Here is a 19,813-nt window from a genome sequence, read left to right as displayed (position 1 = left end):
CAATATAGGTTTTGCCTTTTATGTGCTGATGAAAAGACTGGAAAGAATGCATTTTTGACCACCAAAGGACACTGATGTTACGGTTGTGATGTCATTTGAGAAAATCACAAAGAATCCTGTAGGTTTGTTGCAATGACAGTAAGGTATTAACAGCTAATATTACTTATTTATTTCAGTTGTGAATCTACCTACAAATACGCGACATAATTCACATGCATTAATATCTTAGGAACACTTTTGTTATTAATAATGTACTGGAAATTATTCTTGTAGATTATTTAGAGTTGGATAATAACGATAATTGGTGCACTTAATTTGTTTAAATCAGTTTTGCAGTGAACATAAAAAAGTTATTGCCTCTAGCAATAAATAATTAAGAACAAAACTGATACAAACTCTGCTAAATCACACACATTGACCAATATAACTTTAGCACCACCCAACTGCACTTCCATTGGTTTTGCATTGACCAATAAATCCGTTTCTATGGACAATAAATAATTTATATAAAAAAAATCAACTATAATAACATGTAATTGCAGATGAAATTAACGAAGTTGGTGTCAATAGCGAATGAATTAATATGTAACGAAGGTTATAAAAAGGGATTGCAAAGGATTTTCAGTGTCATCTTTGATACAGCAAAATATGAAGGTAAGGGTCAAAAGAATATTAGACACTTGGTTTCAGTTGAGTTGGCTCAGTAATGGATAAAGTGTTATTGTTATAGATTTACCCTGACACAAAGTTTTTTGACGTTACTGCCAAATTTGGTGCAATCGTAGGACTATATCCATGGCAATTTATGTTTCCTGACAACAACACATGCCGACAAATATACCGTTGGTATTCTTACATCGTGTTATTGTCTTTTATCGTCCTGTTACTGCCAATGTACGTAGAGCTAATCATCCTGCTCAGGAATGAAGAGACGTCAAAAGATGAGCTGGGCTCCAATTTGAGTATAACTATAGTGTTTTCTTCTGCCGGATTGAGAGCTCTTTTTTTGCGTAGAGGCTCCAATTTAATCAACCTTATACAAAACGTTATGGATGAGGAGAAGAAGCAATTATTCGTTGACTGCAAAAAGGTTCGATCGTATTAAGTTTCATATTCTAGCAGTATAAAACTGACTAAATATTTGTTAGGTGCAATTGCTGGAAGATAAATGTTTGAAAGTAGTCAGGAAGTTAAGTTACATTTACGCAGTTATCGTCGTGGTAGCCGCTAGTCAGAAATCTGTTACAGCTTTACTTCAAACTCCTACTTCTTCTACTGGGACTCCTAGCAGGGATCTGATTATATCTGCATGGTTCCCATTTGATAAACAGGAGTATTACTGGGTAGATAACATCAATGTTGCCCAACTCGTTATTTCAGTATATTATTGTAGCAAGCTTACTGCATCCAAATATACCATACGATAATAGGAGCTTCGTATCTGAGTTACATGGACATTTTTATGTTTAATTTACTTAGTTACCCTATAGGCCAGTTTAAAAAGTTACAATTTATTATCAAAAACATGGAAGTTCAGCATTACAGTTACAACGATAGTGAAAATAAATCAATTGATGATGGGGTAAGAAGCATTATTGAGAGACATCAGTATATCATACAGTAAGTCTAAATATCTATAAACTTAGAGTTTGATCATTTACTTTTTTAGGTACGTGGACTTTTACAATAAATCCATGGGAACTTTTGCCTTATTTGACTTTTTGCAGAGTTCCCTACAAATTGCTACTGTATTGCTACAGTTCTCACCGGTAATAGCTCTTGTTTTTGTCTAAATTGTGGAATTTGTCTAGTTTTTATTGTTGCCATAGACTGTCGGAACTATCATCTTTATGCTAATCTTTTTTGCATTAATGCTATTAAGACTATTCTTATACTATTACACTGCAAACGAGGTCTCAGTGCAGGTAATTAATGTTAAACTAACTCAATAACAATATTTAGTATTCATTGAGTTAGAGCGAGAAGGTCAAAATGGCGGTCTGGGAAAGCAAATGGTATGAGCAACCACCTAAAATTAAATATGCACTACTTAGAATCATGACTAGGGCGGCCAAACCTTCAAAATACATTATTGGAGCTTTTGGAGGGATGTCCACTTACTCCATAATTCAGGTTGAGTTTCTGGTTTGATTACTGGTTAGTAAACTTTAAACATTTTCAGATCTTGAAGGCTACCTACACCTATATTACTATCATGTTTCGATAGTTCTACCAAACAATAATAACAATCCGGAATATTAGACAATGTTTAATACAACGTAATGTACCTAGAATACTGATTTTTTCACGTCCCTTTCACTTTTATACTGACTAATTTATATACTTCAGAGGATTTTTTCATATTTTTTCTGCAAAACTTGCGTAATAATGCATAAGGTTAGATTTATTATAATTAAAAATTGCATGCTGATTGAGTTAACAAATAATGAATGTAGTAATAAGTAGTCAGTGAAACACAAAGAGTTCAATCGGTAAAATGTTTTTTTCATATTCCACTGCCTTTACTGGTTTATTATTTATAATAAAGATAGTTTGGTGTCAAAAATTGGTAAGTTTTAAGCTTTTTTTTTTTCCAAACGACTAGCTAAAACATTCTTAAGAGTCCTTTAGTCCAAACTGAAGATGGAATTGTGCAAGGTACTGTGCACAAATCAGTGGGTACTGGACTAGATTATTACGCTTATAAAGGAATTCCGTATGCTAAACCACCTTTAGGCCTATTACGTTTCAAATCGCCTGTCAAAAACGATCCTTGGAAGGGCGTTCTCAATGCCACTAATGAAGCAGAGCAATGCGTACAGACTGCTGGTGTTTTAGGTTTGACTATAGCAGGTTCTGAAGATTGTCTTTATTTAAATGTCTACACCACTAACGTGAGTAAATTAGTTTGATAGTGTCACGATTATTATCATCCAGCTATTTTATCTGTCATTTCTTGAAACTACGCAATTTTTCCTTTAAAATAAGATGCAAGTAAATATTTTGGCAGAAAATTATAAATGGCGGTCTGGAACGCCATTTTGTCTGTCATTTCTTGAAACTACATGAAATTTCCTTTAAAATGAGGTGCAAGCCAATATTTTGACAGAAAATTCAAAATGGCGGCCTCGAACGCCATTTTGTCTGTCATTTCTTGAGACTACGTAAAATTTTCTTTAAAATGAGATGCAAGTCAATATTTTGACAGAAAATTCAAAATGGCGGCCTGGAACTGTCAAAAAATACAACTTTTTTATTTGTCAAGTTTCAGTTGACATCTCGGTGTCATTTTGTGTTAAAATTTCCCGGAAAACACGCTGGTGCAGTCGGTTATTTGATATCTCAAAAACTAACAGAGTTAGACCATTTAGACCTAAAATTTAACATTTTTTACCATTTCTTTGCCAGGAACTCGGCCGGATTAAGATTTACATGAAATCTGACTAAAAAATATTTACAATATAATATGTGATTTTATGGTAAAGGAAATTTGACGCCCTCTAGCGGCCAAACGGTGTTATCAATCAACTCATGTGGGAATATTTTTAGAAAGCTTGAAATCTGCTCTATCATTTGTTTTCTATGACATTTTGACGTAGCTTGTCGAGTTAAGGGTGTAATTTAGGGTCAAAGCAACGTGTGTCAAAAAATATGCTATTTTTACAAAAAGTGCAATTTTGGCAATTTTTTATTTTGCTTCAGGAGCAAAAGCACTTGAATGTTTTTAATTTTTCAAAAAAAATTTAAGAATGGAGAAGATACGTGAAATTTCCTTTAAAATAAGGTGCAAGTCAATATTTTGACAGAAAATTCAAAATGGCGGCCTGGAACTGCATTTTGTCTGTCATTTCTTGAAGCTACGCAATATTTTCGGGGGTAATATCCATAGTGCATTTAATTTTTCCGGAAAAATTCGGAAAAACAAGTTTCCAAGTAATTTGTTTTAACAAATAGCATGAGCGAGAGTGGTCAGAGAACGAGGATTTTTAAAATTATTTTCTTGAAAAAAAATCCTTATTTTCAAGACAATAGGATTAAACAAAATACATAATTGTAAATTTAGAACACGGCAAAATTTCCGGTTATGGTGTGGATTTTTGGAGGTGGCTTCACCATTGGAGACGCCAAATACAGCTCGTACGCTCCCGATTTTATTTTGGATCGTGATGTGGTTTTTGTTTCCATCAACTACAGACTGGGCGTCTTCGGTTTTCTCAGTACTGGTGACTTGAACTGTCCTGGAAACTGGGGCCTAAAAGATCAAATCATGGCTTTACACTGGATTAAGAGAAACGTACGAAATTTCGGCGGTAATCCTGATAAAATTAGTATTGTAGGACAAAGTGCAGGATCATCGTCTGTTTCCTACATAATGCAATCACCAAAAAGTGCAGGTAGATTAATTGAAATAGTTACATCTGAAACTGTGGTTCGTTTTTTATTAGGTTTGTACAGTTCTGCCATAATGCAAAGCGGCACCAGTTTATGTTTGTGGTCTTTGACTAGAACGGCAAAAGAGTTTGCGTTCGCTTTAGGCATCCGCTTAGGAATTTTTAGTACAGACAGTCACGAACTGGTGGAGGAACTAAGGAAAATCGATTATCAGCGACTGAAACGAGCTGAAAATGACGTTTACTATGTGGTAATGCCATTATTGCTACGTGCAACAATTCCTCTTAAAATGACTTTCCTCTAAAAGGCCATTGCGGTGGACAATATTTTTAACGGTTTGCCCATTGGACCGGTAATAGAGCCGGAACATAAAGATGCAATTTTCACTGGAAAAAGCCACGAACTGCTTAGGACAGGAAATTTCAATAGAGTGCCAGTGATAGTTGGACTTAATTCCAATGAAGCTAAATCGTTTTTGGGACTTTTTATAGGTTGGTTTTTAGTTTATCATCCTCTTGAGTAGTAACTAGTTAAATTTAGATATTCTGAAACCATTATTCACGCGATACGACATGAACATTGCCAGATTGGCTCCATACGATCTAACTAGGAACACCACTAAAAGAATCTTTGCTGGAAACGAAGTCAAAATGAACGCATTTGGTGAAGAGCCTATAGTCACTTACCCAAGCGAAAAAATCATTGAGGTTTCACTGCTACTCTAGAACAATTCCAAATCTTAAACTGTTTAATTTCAGTTTATTAGCTACGAACAATTTAATAGACCCATAAGAGAAACCGTTAACCAAATGTCAAAGTACGTCGACGTGTTCTATTACGAGTTTGGATATAGAGGATCATTAGGGGAATTTGAAAGCAGTTTCAACGGTTCGTTTTTTAGGTAGATAATTTAATAGACTAACTCGGTTAGTTTCCAGGTGTGGGCCATTACGAAGAGATTTTCTACATATTCGCAAACAAAGCGAACGCCAACAACGAAGACAAAATCGCCAGAGAAAGACTGCTAAAGTTGTGGACCGATTTTATGAAGTATGGGAATCCCACTCCAGTGCCCTTTGAAGGAGTTTCGTGGCGGCCAAATTCGCCTAGAACTAGGTCAGCAAACGTTACTTATTTGAGCATCAATTCGTCGTTGAAAATGGGACAAAATCCGCATCAGAAGGATTGGGAATTTTACCAGGATTTGTATTCCAAATATGGGGAACCACCCTATTCTACTTACTAAAAGATTGATGATGATCTGTAATATTATTGAATGTTAGGTATAAAATTGGAAAGTGCAAGAATTAAAAGCATAATTTGAGACACTGAATTGATTTGTTAAATTCCGCAGTACTTTCGTTTTTTTTGTAAATTTAAATACCCACCACCAAAAATAAAATACTACATCAAAGAAAAATACAAACGTTCATGTTTAAAATATATTTTTATATAAGTAACAATTATTATAATGTGAAAATGCAACATAAATACTCAACACCAAAATGGCTGTTGGGAATATATTTTGGATTAAGGGCCAGTATTTTTACTATTTTCAGCAACAGATAACACTCATCCGTCGAATAAAGTTGTAGATTTCTCTTTTAACGCGTAGATTACGAGATAGCTAGAATGGACTGTTTCTAGGAGACTTAAAACATTCAGCATTCTAATAGTTCGAAATTTTAACATTTACTCCAGGGATAGTGTCAACAGCTGACTTATCTGCCAATCAGCGCTATTGTTCTCAAAAAAAACCCCAGATCTACCTACACTGAGAATAAATCTTATTCCGAGGTATAAGGTATTCTGAAAGACGAAAAAACACAGGGTCATGTACTTAGTGACTGCCCCACCTTTTCTCGCCTTCGTCACACCTTCCTGGGACAGCCAACGCTGTGTCACAGAGAACTAAGGGAGCTGCATCACCAAACAACAGCAACAAGGTATTCTGAACTGACAGTACCTACTGGCCCTTAAGATTCTTAACTAGTATAACAATGATACAAAGCACAATCGGGTATAGCAACGACAGTTGAACCTTAAATCTAAAAACTCAAAGTGGTGCCAACATAATTTTCTGAATGTTGGGAAACCAACTTGATCATCATAATATAGGACTAATAAAGTTCATAATAAAGACATTTTGTATTTATAGGACCGTCCAGTATTGAGAGATGTTGTCACAAAAAATATTGTTTTAATCTCTCAAACAGAGCTATTTGCCGTTTCTAGATCATAGATCTAGATACCAAAGGCCAGTTAATAAAACTTAAAACTCTCGGACTTGTGTCCATTAATGACCGTTCAAAATCTTTACATCACGCAGTATCAAGAAGTGTGTAAACTTCAAAATACATATACTGATTGCAGTGAAGAAATATGATTCTGAACTTAATAAAACACCATCTACATAAAGATATATGAATACATTTGTAACATGCAGTTTATTTCTGCCTTTTCTGGTAAAATTACAGAAAATTTCACCACTAAAGGGTAAATACCGTCAACGAAATCATCTCCGGTTGCAAATGCCTGAAATTCAGTACTTTTGCTTTGCCTCCAATACGATTGAGGTTTATAAACTAATCTAGATGCTTTTTTGGAGAAAGCTTTTCGCTCTATACCCAATTGTGACTAAATATAAAAACTGAAAAACATTACTTCCTCTTGTTTACAGAAGAAGCCACTGATGTGTCCGAGTCGTCTCCACTATTGGATTGATTATTACCATTATTGTTCTTTCTCCGATATGTGCGATTTATACCACCCCGGTTATGTTTGCCTACACATTTTAATTTAATTAGTGGATCAACAAAACGAGTTTTTATTAAAGTAGAAATATTCTAAAGTTGACTAAAGTAGGATTAAATAAAAATTCACTGTTGCTCACCTCTGAACTGGTTACTTCCCGGGTAATTAGTTTTGGGTTTCTGATAACCCTGTCGATCACCTCCTTGAGCATGGGAATGCGATCCTCCAGCAGGATACCTATTCCATAAGTTTTATTTATAATTTTAGAAAAAAACCGTGCAATACGAATATGATATTTTTAGATAAAATTTAACTATACAGGGTGTCTGAAAATTACTTAGCTAACCAAACTTACCTTAATAGACAAAACACAATTGAATATCGATACAGAAGATATTAGTCAAAAATAAGCCTAGAATTTATGGTAAAATTCAAATTTGCAATAAAAAATATGGCATTGCATTTAAAAAATGTTTGGTCACGTAATTTTGAGACACCCTGTATAGATATATATATAGAGAAACGTAGGTAATTGCATGCGCGGGAGAAAGACAGAAAACGAAAAAATATCAAGTAGGCCATATTTTTAGCGCGCTGTTGCCAAACGCCGTAAGTATTCAATACCCTCTACAAACTTACTTACGGCGTTTGGCAACGGCGCGCTAAAAATATGGCCTACTTGATATTTTTTTCGTTTTCTCTCTTTCTCCCGCGCATGCAAGTACCTACGTTTCTCTGTCCGTTACACGGTTTTCCTATGGTCGCTTTTGGATTTACCACACCTGTGTATATACCAGGTGTCCAAGAGCACCCTGGACATAGGAGATTAACATGGGAAAACGGTTTTGATTTTTTTGCGCCTGTACGGTTGATTTGATTGAAAAATCGTAATAATGAAAGTTGTAGTACCTATCACGGACTAGTTCTCTATATTTTTTTTAGATCTCTAACTTGAGCCCTTTCGTCGTAAAACACGAACAAAAATGAGAAAATTTAAACTTTTGACCTGCACTGTATAGGCGGTTGTCGAGCAAACATCCAAAAAACATTTACCGATTAGCGCTTCTATTTCAGTCATTGTCAGTTTGAAAACCATTGAAATTTATTTGATTTGTTTACTATTCATGGTTTTCTGTTTCTTTGTGTTGTTAATCATTTATAAAGTTTTCTATTTACCACACCACCACAGTTCATTTAAGAGCTATTGTTTCTACGCTTTTAACATTCTGTAAGTACTTTCATAATATTATTATTAATATTTATATTTTTTTTATGTCGGCTGTCACGATTTAACCAAAATTGGCACAATTACTAACATGTTTTGAAAAAAAGTGGGAGTGTCTATTATGGTTTTTATTTAGCCATTTGGTTTTTCCTAAATTCGGAATTACTTACTATTACAGTATTTTTTTAGAAATTGCCTGGAAAAATTCTCCACAGACAAGCCCAGCAGTTAATTCTTAACCTTTGTGAATATTTTGAATTGGAAAAAACCAATGGAGGACCTTTAGAAGCTTTATCATCTGTTCAGGAAGAAAATAAGAAATTTTAAGACCTTACATATTCTTACTGATGTATTTTTTTGATACTAGAAGGTTGCAGCTGCTTTGAAAATTTCCCGCAAAACTGCTTATTTGATTCGGAAAAAGAAAGCAAGTAATTTTATGATTTCCTCACCTAGAAAACCTAAATCGAGACGTTATCGACGGGCCAAGACCATTGATTTATCTGACAGCATTAAATGGATGTTCGAAATAAATTATATGATATGTACAACGATAGTATGTTAATAATAGTAAAATATATCTACTTTTGTAAGAAACATCTATTAACATTTCATTGTTTCCAGAGACTGAGATTTTTGGGTTGCATTATAAATTTTTCATAAACATTTCTTCAAACATATTAATAATAAAGTCATAGAAAAAATAAAATAAGCGTCTAAAATGTTTTCCAGCGGATTTAAAATGAAATAAGTGGATTGCAACCTGAAAATGAGATATGAGATACTACAGCATCACTCAGAATGTCTTATTGAATTTTTAATTTGTTGTATTTATTTTAGAGAAACATGTAACCATCCAGAACCTAAATCAAGAGCTTAAAGTTAAAAAAATACTACATATTGGTGATACATCTCTGCAAATTTTGGTAAATAAATTAGGTTTCAAATTTAGACGGAATTCTATGATCCAAACGGAGACTTCTCATAAATAAAAAATGTTATTTCGGTCAAGATATTTTTGATTTGCTTTGGTATAAGGTTGTTTTAGTGCAAATTTGCAGCCAAAGATCTCTACTTTCTGACTGAGAATACACGCCCTTTTCTATAATATGAACACAACAGGTTTGTTGACGAAAACTTGATTTGATTCATATGATTATAAATGACGTAGACGCACGGGTAAACTCACTCCGCGAAAACAGTATCATTTTCGAATTTGTCTCTAAAACTAAAGCTTGTATTGGGGTGGTCTAAATTCAATCAAAAACCCGGTACATTACTCAACAAAGAGAATTTAAACATGACAAAGTATAATCATTTAACTTACCGCGGATCGGGTGGTCCATGGGGAGTTCTTGCCGGGGGAGCGTAATGTGGATCCCTGGGTGGATAAGGAACCCTTGGCGGGTAAGCGTCTCTTGGTGGATACACATCTCTAGGCGGATAAGCGTCTCTGGGTGGGTATTCTGGGTATCCGTCTCTAGGCGGATACGCTTCTTTAGGCGGATACGCTTCTCTAGGCGGATACGCTTCTCTAGGCGGATACGCTTCTCTAGGCGGATACGCTTCTCTAGGAGGATAGCCGTAACCGTCTCGTCGCGGATAATCGTATCCTGGGGAATAATAACCCTCTCTTGGAGGATAATCACGGGGCGGCGGTGGGTAATCTCTAAAATTATCAATTGAACGGATTTGAATTTATTTATTACATTAGGATGGTCAAGTTATAATTCATTTTTTTGACCATTCACAAACTACCTACTGAGCTCTGATTACCACACACAGTGTGATAGAAATTTACACAAGTTAATGCTAAATAGTGTTTAAATCAACTTAATTTTTTCTGTAAATTTATTGTGTAACTTACCTCGGATAACGATAGTAAGGATCTGGATGTTCGGGGTATGGATAGTCTCTGTGGTAATACGGATCTCGGGGTGGTGCATCTCTTGGAGGCATTCCACCAGCCGGTCCACCGGCATTCGCAGCTGTCGCCGGAATAGTCACTTGAACGTTTATCGTTTGATTTTCTTTTGGAGTGCCGCCTGGATATGGAATAGAATGATTTTATATGCTGATTTTACGCTACTGGTTGCAGCTAAAATCGGTTAAAACACATTGACATTTTTCGAGTGCGCTTTACATAAAATGTCATAATACGACAACTACCTGCATGAATTTTATAAAAACAATAATTATCTTGTCGGCTTCGCCTCCCACGGGAAACTATCACGCACCCACGGGAAAAACCTTTTTTCTGGATTGGTAATGAAACATACTATTTTGATGCAACAACCGGTTCAAATCATACTGGTTTATACATCGTTGAATTCGCTATTAAAAGGGCTATCTAATACTGTATGTACTTTTTTTTCGGTCCATTTGAAAAACAAACGTTGATGATTTCAAAGAAACAAAACGTTGTAATAAATTTTCATAAGCACCATCTTGCAGAGCTCGAAAAGGTGTCATGAGAAAGTATTTTTTTGTTTTTAGATATGATTTGAAATAACTTCGAAAATCCAAAAATTCTCATTTTTTAAAACTCAAAAATAAAGGATCGTTTTATTAAACTGAGGGTGCGTAATGACTTCTAGTTAGTTATGCTTTTGACACACGGTGATATTGGAGACCAGCAGGGCATGTTAATAACACTAGTTTTAAGTGTTTTGACAACTGCAAATACGTTATTCAATCCAAGATTACTTAATTCTGTTTATTATTTACGGAGAATGTGATAAAGTTGTGAGTAGAACATGTGAGGTATTTGCCGCTCGTTATCCAGAAAAACGAAAGCCATCACCAAAAGCTGTCAAGCAAATAATTGAAAATTTTAAGAATACGGGATCTGTGAAGGGAAAGCTATTAAAACAAAACCGATCCTTAATAATACAAATGTAGAAATTGCAATTTTGGGCTATTTTGTTGCAAATCCAACTTCGTCAATAAGACAAGTTTCCGTAGAATCAGGCATATCCAAAAGGTCAATTCAGAGGATCCGGAAGAAACATAAATTTCACCCTTTTTCATTTAAATTAGTGCAACACTTAAAAGAGGTTGACTTTCCGAAGAGAGTGGTTTTTAGTGAGTTTTTGCTGACCAGTCACTATGGAGAAGAATTGTTTTTGAATAATATTATTTAGAGCGACGAGGCCAAATTGACTAAAAATGGAATGTTCAATTAGAGAGAGAAATTTTCAAGAAATCTGGAGTTTTAATAATAAAAAATGTTTATTCTCAAATAAAACGAAATGGGTTGGATTTAGGTATAGGCAAGTAAATTGAAACGTATAGTAATTTTTAATGCTCAAAATGATTACGTCATAAAAAATGTGGGTTTCTATTTAAAAAACTTGAAATTTTTCATTTTTTTTAGTGGCAAGTTTATGATTTTTTTTCACAACCCTGTATACAAATGAGTCATTACGCACCCTCAGTTTAATAAAACGATCCTTTATTTACAATAACCCAAAGTTTCATTGCAAAATGAAATACTGTTTTGACAGAGTACAAAAATATGTTGAGCGTTGCCACTGTCACTTTTTTGGAAAAACCTCATATATTTTAAAAACAGCTAAAGATAGACATAGGACATTGTACACAAAAGTTGGTCAGAATTTTGTTAGGAATCTAAATATGTAATAATATATAGGGTGTTCTATTTAAAATAAGAAAGTTGTGATTGACTTTCAGTATAAACGGAAGTGCAACCATCTTGAAAATATCCTGCCAAATTTTCAAAACTCTCCTATTTATACTTTTTCCAATATCAATCGATGTCTTTCGTCGTGGGACACCCTGTATATAATAAAAAAAACTTACTTGAAGCATGAGGAGCTGCAGGAGGAGGAGGATAAGAACGACGACCAGGTGCGGCATCAAGGTACGGATCAGCAATAGGATGATTCATAAGTGATGGCGGATAGGGGCTAGTTTCGGGATAAGGTGGCGGGGGAGAATGACTACTACGATGCTGCGGACCGGCTGATCGTCCCCGGTCTCTTTGCTGGTAATTTCCACGTTGATTAGGTCGACCAGCTGAAAATCAAATCATTCCATACGTTTCAAAGCCACCATTAGAGCCATTTGCTTACGTTGAAATTTGGTAGTTGGGTTTGCTGCCGATGATTGACCTCTCTTATTGTCAAACTGTTTCTTTTCTTTCTTTTTTGTATTCTCTTCACCGAAAGACTGCTTAAACACTTTGTTATGTGAATACTCCGAATAAGCGTATTCTTGTGCAATCGATTTTTTCTGAGACTCAAACAGTTCTCTAATTTTTGAGCCATTTAAGCTGAGCTTAAATAGTGTATTCATTGACTTGCTGATCTCCTGAGGGGTCACAGCATCACTTTTGCTTAGTAATGCAGCTTCCGCAAACGACTTCTTCATTTCCTTATGCTCCATTAGAAGTTTTTGCAAATTCGTTAATGTCCCCAGATCGCAGTTTGATCCCAAAGATCTTTCTCTGTAAATTATTAATTATTTTGTCAGGGAAACTACGTTTTGACTAACATATCACAATTAGTGCTTATAAACAACTTACTTGTCCATTAAATAATTTATATATTCAGCATAGTGATCACTGTACGGTGCTATAGCATTGTTGGCTAAAAAATGTGCAAATTTTGCGTTGCACTCTATAATGATTCGTAGCTCTTGTTCCAAAGCATTTTTTCGCCCTTTAACATCCTTAATCACCGACTTGACTTTGTCGATAACCAATTCTTTAGTATTGATGGATGCCATAACAAACGGGTCAACGCGTTGGGTTTGCTGTTTTTCGGTAAAATAGTAGACATGCATGTGTACCCGGTAACTGTGCCTACATTTTGTGCATAGTTGATCCACACGATTTATGCAGGCGCAATTCATCAATTCTGGACTGCCAATCATTTCCCTGGGAACGTTGTTTAAGTAGCAAGGATCATGACAGCGCGTTTTATAGTGATTGGTCTGTTTTCCTTCGCCCACCTGTTGATGTCACATCGATAGTACCAGTCATAGACTAAATGATAAGTACAGACAACCAGCGCAATGTAATTTAAAGTGGCACTGAAAAAGGAAGCCGTTTACACTTCAAGGGCTTCCTAGTTTGTAGGTAAACTCTAAGAGATGGCGCTAATACAGCTCGTCATTGCATAGTTGCCAACTTTTGCAGTATTTCCTATAATCCGCTTTCTTTTGCTATCTAATCTGAACTTCGTAAGAAAGCTTGATTTTTTTCAAATAAATTCGAGTTAAATTACTCGAATTTTGAAAACTAAACAAGATAAGAATTTCTGGTTTGAGGTATCGATAATAAAGATTCTATTTATTTTAAGTAACAGGACTCTATTTTAACGTCAAAACAGAATCCTGGAGGAAGGTCACGTGACCGTTTTAAACTGATGCACTAAATCACGTATCTATTTGTAAGATTTAAAATGTCATTTTTAACGTCACGTGACAGTTTTTATGTTTAGACTATTTTTTTTCAAATCGCGTGACTTTTTTAACGTCATAACAGATCCTGAAGGCCACGTGACTCTTTTAAGATTAGAAATGCAATTTATTATGTCACATGACAGTTTTAAATGTCAAAATGTCATTTGACAAAGTCACGTGACTCTTCTTTAATGTCAAACCGAAATCCGTGACTGTAAATAGCGAAATAATGTTTAAAGGGACACATGACCGTTTTTCCGTTTGAACTGACATTTTTTAAATTACGTGACTCCTTTTAATGTGCAAATGGTCACGTGACGATTTTCAATACTCAAACTTAATTTTTTAGTCGACGTGACCCTTTTTTAACTTCAAAACGGATCCTAAAGGTCACGTGGCTGTTTTAAGATTAAAAATGGATTTTATAATGTCATATGACAGTTTTAAATGTCAAAATGTCATTTGAGGGATCTCGTAATCGTTTTTCAGTTTAAAGCGATATTTTTAACACACGTGACCCTCTTTACAGTGCAAATGGCCACGTGACAATTTTCAATTACTTTAACGTCAAAACGAAATCCTAAAGGTCACGTGACTGTTTTAGATGTCAAACTATTATTTGAAGAGTCACCTGACTCCTTATAATGTGCAAATGGTCACGTGACGATTTTCAAAAATAAAATGTATTTTTAAAGGTCATGTGACTTTTTTTACAGTTCATAAAGTCCCATAACGATTTACAATAATACATTTTTTTTTAAAAGTCACGTGACTCTTTTTTATTGTCAAACCGAAATCCTGATTGTCACGTGACTGTAAATAGCGAAATAATGTTTAAAGGGTCACGTGACTGTTTTTGAGTTTAAACTGAGATTTTTTAAATTACGTGACTCCTTTTAATGTGCAAATGGTCACGTGACGGTTTTCAATACTCAAATTTAATTTTTTAGTCGACGTGACTCTTTTTTAACTTCAAAACGGACCCTAAAGGTCACGTGACTCTTTTAAGATTAAAAATGGAATTTATAATGTCACATGACAGTTTTAAATGTCAAAATGTCATTTGAAGGATCTCGTAATCGTTTCTCAGTTTAAACCGATATTTTTAACACACGTGACCCTCTTTACAGTGCAAATACCCACGTGACAATTTTCAATTATTTTAACGTCAAAACGAAATCCTAAAGGTCACGTGACTGTTTTAGATGTCAAACTATTATTTGAAGAGTCACCTGACTCCTTATAATGTGCAAATGGTCACATGATGATTTTCAAAAATAAAATGTATTTTTAAAGGTCACGTGACTTTTTTTACAGTTCATAAAGTCCCGTAACAATTTACAATAATAATTTTTTTTTTAAGTCACGTGACTCTTTTTTTGTCAAACCGAAATCCGTGACTGTAAATAGCGAAATAATGTTTAAAGGGTCACATGACCGTTTTTTAGTTTAAACTGAGATTTTTTAATTTACGTGACTCCTTTTAATGTGCAAATGGTCACGTGACGATTTTCAAAAATAAAATGTATTTTTAAAAATCACGTGACGCTTTTTTAATGTCAAACCGAAATTCTGAAGGTCATGTGACTGTAAATAGCGAAATAATGTTTAAAGGGTCACGTGACTGTTTTTGAGTTTAAACTGAGATTTTTTAAATTACGTGACTCCTTTTAATGTGCAAATGGTCACGTGACGATTTGCAATACTCAAATTTAATTTTTTAGTCAACGTGACTCTTTTTTAACTTGACTACAAAACGGATCCTAAATCAATTTTTTTTTTAAAAGTCACGTGACTATTTTTAATAACTAAATTTAATTTTAAAGATTACGTGACCGTTTTTTAGTTTTAAACTCTAAATCTCGCGACTCATTTTAAGCTACAAATGGTCACGTGACTGTTTTAAGATTAAACATGGAGTTCATAATGTATTAAGTATTAAATAAGCCTTGATGAATATTAAATATGAACTGATAACAAATATCTAAACTAAAAATACAACGAAACACAATAATTAAAGAAAACACACACAAAATCTGTTATTTTTTGCGTAGAAACAAAACAAAATTACGCAAATATGCGTTTAGTGGTGCCATCTCACGCTGCTTACTTAAATTAATTTGCCACTGTTTGTCTATACTTATCATTTAGTCTACCGAGTATAAAACAAATGTAACAAAAAAAAATTAGTACTAATCCAAACAAATACTTACAGTGTATGTGTCTGTGCAAGAGTTATCAGTGCACACCGTAACTGGCTGAGTTAATTTTATAACTTTCAAATCGATTATCGGTATGAACAGTTTCTTCTTCAGCTCTACCAAACTGTTCTTATCTACATCTAACTCGGACTCGCGTTTCTTCAAGATAGTAATGTTGTCATTCACCAGTTGGGCAATGTCAGCCATTGGCTTAGACAATTGATGTATGATTCTACGGGCTTCGTTGATCGCAGCCGTATGATGCACAAAGTGGGGAGGCAACTCCAAAATATACTTAATCATTCTAATAACAATAAGAAATATTTTTAGTTACTACAAACTACTACTTTGTAGAATAAAAAATTACTTCCAGCACTCTTTCGTCGAGTGATTCCAACTTTCAATGCTCCATTGTCGATCTTTGTCGCTGAGTTTCACTCCAGTTTTTATAGCGACCAAACTTCTGAAAGCCTCGTTGTCGAAACAAAAAGCATTTCGATCTAAAGGTATTTCCGCATGAGCTGGATTTTGTCGAATTTCTTCGGTCATTTTCCTCAACAATTGCAAAGTGTCACCAGCCCTGTAGTTGCTACCTAAACGAATAGCATAGCGTAACTTCAACTTAACCGTAATAAATGTTGCACTTACCTTTCGAGTGAGTAAATACAAATATTATATTTTTGCCAGCAGACTTTTCTAGTCTGGATAAAATTTGAGACACGCAGTAGTTGAAGTAGACAGTACTCCTAGATTGCTGTGATTTTGTTAGGTAGCATATTGCATGCAAATGATGCAAGCGATTGATGTAACTCAGAATGTTTTCACAATTCTTTTCATCAGCATTAACACCTCGAGTGTCGCCCATACCAGGTGTATCAATCAGCCTCACCATTATTTCTTTATTTTCTTTGGTTTTTACCGTAAAACTGTACGTTTTAACGGCTTGGGTAGCTGACTCTCCAGCCGACAACGTTTCGTTAGCATCATTTTTAGGCCCCATTTTCACACTTTTCTCGACACCATTTTTATCTTCGATCATAAAACTAACGGGTATCATTACATTCACATGTTCGTGTTCAGCTTTGGTAAACTCTTCAAATTGCAAATAGTTAAATACGGAGTTGATAAACGTGGATTTGCCGGCTCCTGTTTCTCCTAGCAAGAGAATATTAATATCCTGTTTATTTTGGAGGGATAAACCCTTAACTTTCTGCGACACCTCTTCAGCCATGGCTGATGACCGATCCCTGCTGTAAAAGTATTAAATTGTTACTAACTACAATAGCAAAAAATGTTGGTGCACTTATTTATAGATGCATTGTAATTTCAAGCACTCTCACTGTATCTAAATATGTATGTCAGGGTATTTTTAAGTAATTATTTTGGGTTATAAAGTCAAGTGTATTTTACAGTCTTTTATTCAAGAAAGACCAACAATGGAACTATGTAAGGGAATTGAAATAACATTTCTTTCTTTGCCTCCCTTAACTTACTTTTCTCTCTGTAAGTTACATATGGTACCTCTATAGGATCTCCAAATTATAACTTTATGGAGGAAAGTTAAATAAATATACTAAACTTACTTTGTAGTAGAAATGGATCGTTGAACTGCTACTTCTATCAGCAGTTGCTTATTGTGTTTGACCTGTTGATAAAAACAAAGGTGATTGTTATCAAATGATTAAACTAATCAAATAAATGTAGATATCTTAATGTCTCTAATAGATAGAACACTTTATTTTTGTACAAAAAGATTAACTATAGATACAGGGTGTCCCGTGAGGTAAAGGACAAAATTTCACTATGTGTTCTTTAGGTAAATTTGAGTCAAAAATGGGTCAGCAAATGCTTCCAAAAACATTACTACTACTGTGAAAAAAACAGTTTTTCAATAATTGTTCAAAGTGTCCACCTTCACATTGATGATGACTGATTTGTCTACATACACTAAATTCTTCATATATGATTAATATACTAGAGATAATTATTATTATAGCATTGTACTTTATGGCACAATAACACTATTAAATTTAAAAAAATCATATCTCGGTAAGGAAGCATTTGCCAACCCATGTTAATAGAATATTTTTGACTCAAATTTACCTGACAGTGAAATTTTGTCCCTTACCTCGCTGGACACCCTGTATATATACACGTTTTGACAGATTGGACTTAGCTATTACGATAATTTATCCGCGAGAGGGCGTTTTGCATGGCACCCTAGATATGCTTTGCTAAGCTGGATATTTGGTGTGCTTTCACATTCAACAACAGAAACTCTACAATAATCGTAAAATGTTTTATTGTTTTTATAGTTTTTAATATCAGACTTTGAATAAAAAGGTGTGTACTATAGTAAATAGTTAGTAAATCATACATTTATAATGGTAAATCTGCTTTTACCAATGCAAATATAATAATACTATAGACTATAGGTAACTTAACAGCACAACATGCTATTTGTGTTGCTATTTTATAGATATAGGTAATAAGTTATTTATCAGCATAAAAGTAATACAATAATAGGCACTTGATAAATATTTCCATGAGTTTAAGTGGGGATTAAAAAACTTACACCTGCTAGAAGTTGCTCTTGGTTCACAATCTGGCTCTAGAACACTAACTAACTCACAAAACTCAGGAACAACACAAATATGCAACTTTAACTTTACCTTTGATACCTTTTTGTCATAAATTCGGACAGCGCAAAATAACTGGTAACGATATTGAAATTTTAAATTCAAAATAGACGTCATAGTGACAACAAACAATGACAATTAGTAATTAGTCGTTTTCTATCGGATCTAAACGCGATATGATCCAAAGGTCACATGGCCTCTGTATAATTTTGTGATCATGCGATCACGTGATTTTTAGAAAAAATAAAGTGGTTCCCCCTTTTGATCAAATGTCAAAAATGTTTTAATAAGAGCAGCCCTAAAATTTAAATACCAAATTGTCCTGTTAAGTAACACAACAATCATTGTTTATAATTCGTTTCACATACATTATGCCTGCATATTTGATTATAATTTGATCATTATACTGTTGTTTTCCTGGATTTTATTAACTTTACCTGATAAAGTTATTGAATCTCACCAATTAGACAAAGAAACTGACTGGGGCATCTCATTTCTATAAAATGGTGTTTAAACCTTGCCGAAACAGCAATAATTGATAGTGTATTTTTATACTAAATAGCAGCGGCAGCCATGTTATAATCAAATTGAATCAATAATAATACAATAATTAAAACATGTAGTGATCTTACCGGAAGTCCATTCAAAAGCGGTGAATTTCGTGTAAACAGAACGCGACAGTACTTTTCTCAATATGTTCAATCCTAAAAAGTGAACAAAATAAGCAAGCCAAACCCGGAGACAAACCAAAATTGATAACGTGCACCAAACCACATGCCAGAGAACACAAAACGTGCACAAAACAATGAAAGCTGCTACGAAATTGGTACTTAAATACTTCGTCATCATAACATAACCTGCTCCAGTTTAAAGTACCAAGTACCAATTGTTTGTACTAATATTAGTACAGTAAAATATTTAAAATTTTTGAGCAACATGTTTAACGTAAAAATTGTTTGTAACATTGAATAAATAACAGAAAGTTGTTAAACCACTGAAAATAAATGTTTTAAATAAACTAACTGACAGTATTAACACTCGAGACAGTGAAAATAGATTGTACTATATAGCGTATAATTGTTGGTTCAGTGACAACCACTGGCTCCTCCCCTAGGTACCGTTTCTAGGGGACATCACTGTTATGTATCGTTATTGGCAGTACTGTGGAAAACAAC

The 19,813-nt window shown here is 34.3% G+C and overlaps 3 protein-coding genes and 1 long non-coding RNA gene across 5 annotated transcripts; 3 read left to right on the top strand and 1 right to left on the bottom strand.

Annotated features, from left to right (window-relative positions):
- The first annotated feature begins 503 nt into the window (after nt 1-503).
- Nucleotides 504-6,131, top strand: LOC145727973 (venom carboxylesterase-6-like). Its single transcript, XM_081977859.1, has 11 exons — nt 504-654; nt 731-1,090; nt 1,149-1,343; nt 1,394-1,620; nt 1,670-1,769; nt 4,064-4,394; nt 4,446-4,642; nt 4,700-4,883; nt 4,933-5,099; nt 5,151-5,280; nt 5,331-6,131. The coding sequence occupies exons 1-11, from the start codon at nt 649-651 to the stop codon at nt 5,636-5,638; spliced, it is 2,205 nt and encodes a 734-aa protein (XP_081833985.1). The 5' UTR covers nt 504-648; the 3' UTR covers nt 5,639-6,131.
- Nucleotides 1,782-2,573, top strand: LOC145727982 (odorant receptor 10-like). The gene is made up of 3 exons (XM_081977877.1): nt 1,782-1,925; nt 1,978-2,133; nt 2,183-2,573. The coding sequence occupies exons 1-3, from the start codon at nt 1,851-1,853 to the stop codon at nt 2,225-2,227; spliced, it is 276 nt and encodes a 91-aa protein (XP_081834003.1). The 5' UTR covers nt 1,782-1,850; the 3' UTR covers nt 2,228-2,573.
- Nucleotides 5,821-19,463, bottom strand: LOC145727969 (uncharacterized). 2 transcript variants are annotated; one of them, XM_081977852.1, is made up of 12 exons: nt 19,271-19,463; nt 17,583-17,644; nt 16,648-17,249; nt 16,367-16,592; nt 16,012-16,303; nt 12,918-13,345; nt 12,466-12,839; nt 12,194-12,409; nt 10,239-10,416; nt 9,699-10,040; nt 7,286-7,383; nt 5,821-7,177 (listed from the first exon to the last, which is right to left on the bottom strand). In XM_081977852.1, the coding sequence occupies exons 3-12, from the start codon at nt 17,228-17,230 to the stop codon at nt 7,053-7,055; spliced, it is 2,862 nt and encodes a 953-aa protein (XP_081833978.1). In that variant the 5' UTR covers nt 17,231-17,249; nt 17,583-17,644; nt 19,271-19,463; the 3' UTR covers nt 5,821-7,052. The 2 variants fall into 2 exon arrangements, with proteins under 2 accessions (XP_081833978.1, XP_081833979.1); XM_081977853.1 differs by lacking the exon at nt 19,271-19,463 and adding an exon at nt 18,575-18,661.
- LOC145727984 (uncharacterized) lies at nt 8,236-8,645 on the top strand. The gene is made up of 2 exons (XR_014177978.1): nt 8,236-8,374; nt 8,561-8,645. It is a non-coding gene; the product is annotated as an uncharacterized LOC145727984 (long non-coding RNA).
- Nucleotides 19,464-19,813: the final 350 nt, after the last annotated feature.

Source organism: Ips typographus, linkage group LG4 (assembly GCF_016097725.1).
Source record: "Ips typographus isolate SLU linkage group LG4, UJ_Ityp_2.0, whole genome shotgun sequence".
Lineage (NCBI taxonomy): Eukaryota > Metazoa > Arthropoda > Insecta > Coleoptera > Curculionidae > Ips > Ips typographus.
The sequence above is the reverse complement of the archived record's forward strand: the minus strand, read 5'-3'. Positions and strand labels throughout refer to the sequence as shown.

Coding starts and splice junctions, on each gene's coding strand:
- LOC145727973 (XM_081977859.1), top strand. Junction 1,770..4,063: donor TATTGCTACAGTTCTCACCG/GTAATAGCTCTT, acceptor TTGTAAATTTAG/AACACGGCAAAATTTCCGGT. Junction 4,884..4,932: donor GTTTTTGGGACTTTTTATAG/GTTGGTTTTTAG, acceptor AGTTAAATTTAG/ATATTCTGAAACCATTATTC.
- LOC145727982 (XM_081977877.1), top strand. CDS start 1,851: ATGCTAATCTTTTTTGCATTAATGCTATTAAGACTATTCTTATACTAT. Junction 1,926..1,977: donor CAAACGAGGTCTCAGTGCAG/GTAATTAATGTT, acceptor TCATTGAGTTAG/AGCGAGAAGGTCAAAATGGC. Junction 2,134..2,182: donor CCACTTACTCCATAATTCAG/GTTGAGTTTCTG, acceptor AAACATTTTCAG/ATCTTGAAGGCTACCTACAC.
- LOC145727969 (XM_081977852.1), bottom strand. CDS start 17,230: ATGGCTGAAGAGGTGTCGCAGAAAGTTAAGGGTTTATCCCTCCAAAAT. Junction 16,593..16,647: donor TGTATTTACTCACTCGAAAG/GTAAGTGCAACA, acceptor CTATTCGTTTAG/GTAGCAACTACAGGGCTGGT. Junction 12,840..12,917: donor ATAAATTATTTAATGGACAA/GTAAGTTGTTTA, acceptor AATAATTTACAG/AGAAAGATCTTTGGGATCAA.